Consider the following 7776-nt stretch of genomic DNA (forward strand, 5'->3'; position numbering starts at 1 on the left):
AAAAAATAGTGGTACTCCGCGATTAAATGCGATTTTTACAGTGTTCTGGTCGTTTATTGTTATTTTCAATGACAGGGGATTAATCTACGTTCTTTCGGCTTCAAACTGAATGCTTGATCAAAGCGTAACTTGTCCATAGAACGTTGGAAGAGCTATTCAAAGTGAACTAAACGGGGTACGCATAGCGAGATACAGTGTCAACCGTTGCAAACAAATGCGATTTTAACAATGTTCTTGCGGTTACTGGTTTCCAGCCGTTAGAGAATAGTAATCTACGTTCTTTAAGCAGTGCTTCTAATGCAAAACGAAGAAGAACCATGCCCGTTTAGCGGTGTAAATGCGTTCGAAATCATTTGCAATTAGGGTTGCCGCCTCATAAGGGGCTACAGTAATACAGACTTAACTAATTTTACTAATTCAGCTGTTCTGCACTATTGGGTCGATGCATTAAGTCCTGAGGGACAATTTGAGACTAATAACGTTCATTTTAAGTGGTTAATTACTGAGATATTAGCATTTTTCCATCACTAGAAATTTTCACTCACCTGTCGATATTATTTGGCTAGCAGTTTGAGCGATTCGCCACGGACGGCGCCACCGGTCAATAAAATAGTGGTATTCCGCGATTAAATGCGATTTTAACAGTGTTCTGGTCGTTTATTGTTATTATCAATATAAGTGGAATAATCTACGTACTTTCAGCTACAAATCGAGTTCTTTATCTAAACGAAAGCTGCGCGTATAACGGTATAAGAGGTGTCCAAAGTGAACAAACCGGGGTACGCATGACGAGCTACAGTGTCAACCGTTGCAAATAATGGGCGATTTTAACAGTGTTGTGGTCGTTTATTGTAACTGCCACTGACTGGAGATTAATCTACATTCTTTCAGCTACAAGTCGTGTGCCTGGTCAAATCAAATGCTGTCCATATAACGTCGTGAGACCTGTCTAAATATGAAGTAAACAAGGAGTGCTTGACGTGACCCAGTGACTTCATCCATGTTTCCGGGACTCTGTGACCCCACGATCTCACCCCGTGGTGTGCCGGCGCCAACAGAGGGGGTTCTATGACCCTACGCTCTCACCTCACGGGTCTCTGGTTTACTACAAAAACTAACTACTGCCTACGTCTTTTAAACTTGGGCTGTAGTAGTATCTGCAGAAACTGCTATGGTTACTGGAGTTACTATACAATTTGCTCACGGGGACACGCACAGCGTCAGTCCCAATTCGACACGATTGTGACGTCCCCGCCAGTCGGTGGCGGAAATTGGAACTAATTCTAAAACTCTTAAGCAGCGCCATCTGGTGGCTTAATTACTATTGCCTTAATTACAACTTAGATACATGATATGACAATTTATTTATAATAATATTTGTATAGATTCAGTCGAACTACGCTCTGGTGTTATTCAAGCTTATAAAATATTGCAACTTATATGCCGCAAATAATTCCCTCTCCTGTAACTTGCAAATCTTCCGTAGGATCTTCAAAGCTCTATAAAGGTTTCATAAGTTAGTCGCCGAAATTTTCATTGACGCTAATATCACCGAGTAGATATGATACTACACAGTATGTACATCTGACACTCATAGGGTCCCTTACGCATGTTCGGGGGTTCTATGACCCCTCTTTCCAAGCTACTACATAGTACATCTCACTAGAGTTGAATCGATACCACCAAGGTATCGATACTTCGGCCAACTTCGGCTATAAACAATAATATTATCGTGTGAAAGTGAATATGAAGATGATTCCGCAAGACTTGAAGAACTGGCCAATTTTTAGTTTTCTAGAACAAACATTTCTATCAAAAATTCATATGGTTCTGGTATATGGTATCGTAATTTAGTATTTAAAAATGATATACAGAACGTTAAGAATCATATTTTTATGTTATACTTTATTTAACAGGTAGTTCAGGTAATGAAGCTTTAATTGTAACACAAGATGGAACAGTATATGGTATTGGAAGAAATAGATATGGGTGTCTTGGGATCGGTGATACACACAGTACCTATTATCCAAAAAAAGTTGAAGCTTTATGTGGAAAGGGTGTCAAAACTTTTGCATATGGCAAAGGTGCTTATGTTTTAGCCCTCACAGATAAAGGAACGGTACTTGCAACTTACTTAAAATAATGAGTATCAGGTGAATCACCAGTACTCCAATGAATTGTATTAATTATTGATATTATTAATAGGTGTATTCGTGGGGTGATGATGGTTGTGATCGCAGAACTTTGTCCCATAAACTTATCATAGCACCAACTATTATGTGTATAAATCTTAGTAAAAAATTTATTGTGAAGATAGCCTGTGGAAGTCAGCACTCTTTGGCCTTAACGGATGATGGAGAGGTGAAATAAACCTTCTTATTTAAAGTCATATAGCCATAGATAACACGTACAGGCTGCTTGTATCTATTCAGTTATATGCATGGGGCCGAAACAATTATGGACAACTAGGTGAAGGTGAAGACACCAATCACAATGCACCAAGAAAAGTATACTTCAACTTAAAAAATGAAAAACTCATTCGTATTAGTTGTGGAGATTCATTTAGCATAGCAGTAACAGACAATGGAAAGGTTTATAGTTGGGGTTACAATCGTGTTGGTCAATTAGGAATTGGAAATTATTTGCTTCAAGTAAAGCCATGTGAAGTCCAAGCACTTGCTGGAGTTCTAATAAGTATTACACACTTGTTCATGTTCTGCAAGTACATACATTGATATGTTAACTATATTAATATCGGTTATTTTTATTTGCAGAAAAAGTAGTTTGTGGTTATGGGCACTGTTTAGCATTGAGCAACGAAGGTAACATTTATGTCTGGGGTGCAAACTGTTATGGAGAACTGGGTCTTGGCACAAACTCAAATGTCCACAGTCCAATAAAGGTAAAACTTCACACTGTGCATGTTTTGATGTATTTAGATAAGTAAGAATTTGTTTAGTTGGAAGTGCCAGAAATGGGAAGAGTGTTGGATATAGCAGCTCATCATTACAATCATATAAGTATAGGTATAGGAGAAGGTAATCGAATATTTATGTGGGGTCAGTGTCTGGGACTAAATATCAATGTTCCAACTCTTACACGAGAATTATCTAATTGACTCTCTAAAAAAAGCATTCGACGATCCAGTATGTACTTGTGTTTAGTGGTGCATTTACTTATTGGACATTATCGATTGCACCTATATATTCTATTTATTCTAGTCCATTAGTGACCTCACTATTCAAGTGCAGGGTATCCCGATTCATGTACACAAATCCATTTTGAAGATTCGTTGCGAATACTTTAGAACGATGTTCCAGGGGGACTGGATGGAAAGTAATCAGTGGTAAATATTATTTTGTGGTGCATGCTATCTGTCTGCTGATGTAACTATTTATTTCAGTGTTATAGAACATGACCTGTTTTCATACGATACATATAAAGCTTTTTTGAAGTACTTGTACACCGACGAAGTTGACCTGCCTCCAGAAAACGCTTTAGGTATATAATACTTAGCAATATTTACCACTGGGATACCATGTTTTATCCATTATATTTTTATCCGCAGAACTCTTAGATTTAGCAAACGCTTACTTCCACGATCAGTTAAAGAGACGTTGTACACAGATCATAAAAAGAGGTATTACCGTGAAAAATGTGCTCCTTCTGTACAGCAAAGCTATCAAGTACAAAATTACGGTATGTAGCATTTTGTGTTAATCGTCCTGTTTAGCATATTTTAAATAATACTTGCGGCATTGTGTTTCCAGAACTTAGAGGAGTATTGCTTTAATTTTGCTGTGAAATACATGACTGCAGTGATACAATCTTCGAATTTTTTTGAAATAGATGAATTCACAACGAAAACTTTTATACTTAAAGCTTCACAAGCGGGTGCATTTAAGACATAACTCGCAATGCTTGTTGTCGGAACATATTGTGTGTGTATTTTCTCGACCGATCATCTTTGTACATATTTGTTTGAAACTAGTCGTCAATGGTACGATTTGCTTACTTGTAAGTCGCTAAAATATGTAAGAAATTATAAACTTGAACTTCACGTGCCGAATTTTAATATTTTTGAATCTTGTCAATAAACGACTGGAGATAGAATTTGATTCTTGTAAAATGTCTATCAAGTGATATAAAGAAATTGCCAATCCTCTCCTATTACATTGCCAGCATTCCCATCTATGCTACGATTTTGTCCGTGACACGGATCGCAATGTACGTTAGGCTAGGTTTACTCTCAGGAAAACTGTTAACATGGGTTTAGTTTTAACTGGTTCTAACTTTTAACTGATATACGCGTCCGTTTGTGACGTCTGTAACTGTCTGTAACCACCTGCGAGATATCAAATAGCTCCTATTATAATTTAACATCAGCGGACATTGTATCGTTATTGACTAAAAGAATATATACTTGTATAAACACTCTGTGACCAGCTCCTAAAAATGACTTCAGGGAACTTGAGATACTACCCAATTTTTAGCTTATTAGAACCAGAGTTTATGTCAAAGATTCATATGGTTTTTGTATATGGTATTAGTATTTTTATTGCATAACAATATATGAAGTATGAAGAAACATTTATACGTTAAATTTACTGTAACAGGTAATTTAGGCAATGAAGGTTTAATTGTAACAGAGGATGGAATGACATATGCATTAGGAAATAATAGATCCGGATGTCTTGGAACCGGTGATACTCAGAGTACTCTTTACCCAAGAATAGTTCAAGCATTATGTTTGAAGGATATTAAAACCTTTGCATGTGGCAGTGGACCACATGTTTTGGCATTAACAAATAAAGGAGAGGTATATATTAGCATAATGTTTCAAAAGAACAGGTTGCATTATATTGTTTATGAACATATCTTATTTAATAGGTATATTCATGGGGATGCAATAGATATTCACAGTTGGGACGCCCATCCACTAATGAAGTTTCTTGTATACCAACTCTTGTGTGTATCAATCTTAATAAAAACATTGTTGTGGACATAGCTTGTGGAAGTAATCACTCTTTGGCATTAATAGATAATGGGGAGGTCTCTGTGAATGAAAACAGAATTATTCAAAAAATGTGGTTTGATTCGAAATGCTAAACAGATTGTTTACATTTAGATATATGCATGGGGCAAGAACAATTTTGGACAAGCTGGTAAAAGTGAAAGTGTCGATCAAAATGCACCAACGAAAATTAATTCCACTCTATCAGACAAAAAATTCATCTGTATTAGTTGTGGAGATTCGTTCTGCATAGCAGTCACAGATAGCGGAGAGGTTTATAGTTGGGGTGACAATAGTGAAGGCCAGTTAGGAATTGGAAATTTTAAGAATCAAGCAAACCCATGCAAAGTCTCTACACTCACTGGAATTATAATAGGTGCTATGAAATATCTCCTAAATTAAGTGAAAATCATATTGATCACTAATATAGATTATTTACATCAACAGAAAAAGTAGTATGCGGTTACAAACATACTCTGGCATTGAGCAACAAAGGAGTTCTCTATGTTTGGGGTGGAAACAATAATGGGGAATTAGGTCTTGACTCCATAAGGAATGCTTGTTTTCCAGTGAAGGTAACAGAATATAATACATCAAGCTCTTAATAGCAGCTCTGTCCCTAGGTTTCATAACGACTTTCTATCGTTGTAGAGGATATACTTTTGAATCCGACGCACTCACAAGTAATAATATATGATGACGACACAGTACGAACAAGTATGTAATTTGATCGACCGTACGCAAATGAAGAGAGCTCTCGTATGTTATGATTGAGTTCTTTCTCGCATTATCGCCGGTGAGCGTGTATACAACAAACCGAGCTGCTATTGAGAACCTATTGTACATTTGCATTAATGAATTAAGTCACGCGTGTTTCTTTAGTTGGCCGTGTCAACAGTGAGCAGAGTATTGGATGTAGCAGCTAACCATGATAATAATATAAGTGTGGCTATGGCAGAGGGCACTGAGATATTCATATGGGGTAACTGTTTAGGACAGTGCATTAACTCTCCATTATTAACTTCTCTAGAATGCATGCACGACGCTTTCGCATATTATGGTTCGCCACGCGTTATGTACCGACCACTTATTCCATATGACAAGGAAGAATTCACTTTAATGGATTCTTTGATGGAGGCATTTGATGATTCAGTATGTATTCTTTGTGCTTAACCATGTTACTCTAATCAATTTTGTGGTAATTTATCTGTATGTTGAAGACTACCAGTGATCTCACTATTCGAGTGCAAGGGAAGCCCATTCATGTGCACATGGCTGTGTTAAAGATAAGGTGTCAGTACTTCAAGACAATGTTTCAAGGAAACTTAACTGAAAATAATCAGAGGTATATCGAGATATTATGTGAACGCGCATTTTCATTGATACAATTTTCTTTACAGCGTTATAGAGTATTGTGAGTTTTCTTATGATGTGTATAGAGCTTTTCTGAGGTATCTGTACACAGACGAAGTTGATTTACCTGCAGAATCTGCCTTAGGTACATGCTCAATATTTATCAACGTGTTAATGTGTTTTCTTTAATCTGTTTCTCTTTTTTTTCGGCCAGAACTCTTAAATTTGGCGAATGTTTACTCTGTGGATCACCTAAAAAGACGTTGCATAAAGATAATAGAAAAAGGTATTACCGTGGAAAATGTGCTCGTCCTGTGCAACAAAGCTATCGAGTACGAAATCACGGTGTGTAATATTTTGTATTGTATATCGTATTTGGCATACTTTAAAATATTTGTGGCATTCTGTGCTTTCAGAACATAGAGGAGTATTGCTTCAATTTCGCTGTAAAACACATGACTGCAGTCATACAATCCCCGAAATTTTCTGAAATAAATCAATCCATAGTGAACACTTTTATGAATAAGGCTGCTCAAGCGGGTGCGTGTAAAGGCACGTGGTTTCCACCAGATGAATAACCATAAAACCAGCACAAATTGCGTTATCATATAACATCTCAACTTACGTTACCATATAACTACTGATATTGTTTTACTCATAATTTCCTACAAATTAAAATTAATCACAATGAATACAATCAATGAACTGATTCCTCCAAAGAAACTGATAGACTGGTGTAGCAGAATATTTACAAGTGTTCAGGAACTTTTTGCGAACTGTACGCGAAAGATTGTGTAGTGATTATAAAAAATTTGCGAACAGAGTTCGTGAACTGTTCTCGCTGGTGAGTACGCACCTTAGAACGTAACGTGATACAGTTCTCAATACACTTATTTGAGATTCCCAATGTTCCTGTCCCTTCTGTCAATTAATTGATCACGATTTCAGAAAGGAAAATGCTGCGTACCCACCTTGCTTCTTAACAGACCCGAGTAGGTGTTCTATGAATTTGAAGAAACATCACAGAGGACAAGACGAATAGTATTTACTGAATTGTCGTTCGTACATTATTTTTATTATGATATTCTCAATATATACAAGCAGTAAATTTTTGTTGTTCGTATAATATGTACGTAACTACCGATTATTAATAATATTCAATAACGTCATTTAATAAATAATCATTATTATTTATATTTATATATATATTTATTTATATGTATAGGTAGTATTAAGGTAATCGGTTTGCCGTTTGGAAATTAGTTATGTGTCTTTATTTCAATCGTCTGATCTGCGCCGCCCTTACATTCTTTCACTTTGCCACGGTTCTCTACTCGCGGAAAAATCCCGACAATTTCCCAATTACGGTCAGAATTTGCGTGATCGAATTCGATTCGGGGTAATCTCGT

At 36.5% G+C, this 7776-nt stretch overlaps 2 protein-coding genes across 2 annotated transcripts; both read left to right on the plus strand.

Annotated features, from left to right (window-relative positions):
- The first annotated feature begins 1746 nt into the window (after positions 1 to 1746).
- Positions 1747 to 4060, plus strand: LOC107195162 (RCC1 and BTB domain-containing protein 1-like). Its single transcript, XM_015584949.1, has 11 exons — positions 1747 to 1840; positions 1917 to 2119; positions 2206 to 2361; positions 2433 to 2694; positions 2775 to 2902; positions 2960 to 3038; positions 3094 to 3146; positions 3222 to 3346; positions 3404 to 3501; positions 3569 to 3699; positions 3771 to 4060. Exons 1-11 carry the CDS (start codon positions 1747 to 1749, stop codon positions 3909 to 3911), a joined length of 1470 nt encoding a protein of 489 aa, XP_015440435.1. The 3' UTR covers positions 3912 to 4060.
- Positions 4061 to 4455: 395 nt separating this feature from the next.
- LOC107195228 (RCC1 and BTB domain-containing protein 1-like) lies at positions 4456 to 6956 on the plus strand. Its single transcript, XM_015585032.1, has 10 exons — positions 4456 to 4543; positions 4617 to 4819; positions 4891 to 5052; positions 5129 to 5390; positions 5462 to 5589; positions 5897 to 6166; positions 6235 to 6359; positions 6415 to 6512; positions 6582 to 6712; positions 6784 to 6956. The coding sequence occupies exons 1-10, from the start codon at positions 4456 to 4458 to the stop codon at positions 6943 to 6945; spliced, it is 1629 nt and encodes a 542-aa protein (XP_015440518.1). The 3' UTR covers positions 6946 to 6956.
- The last annotated feature ends 820 nt before the right edge of the window (positions 6957 to 7776 follow it).

The sequence above is a fragment of the Dufourea novaeangliae genome, unplaced genomic scaffold, assembly GCF_001272555.1.
Source record: "Dufourea novaeangliae isolate 0120121106 unplaced genomic scaffold, ASM127255v1 scaffold55, whole genome shotgun sequence".
Lineage (NCBI taxonomy): Eukaryota > Metazoa > Arthropoda > Insecta > Hymenoptera > Halictidae > Dufourea > Dufourea novaeangliae.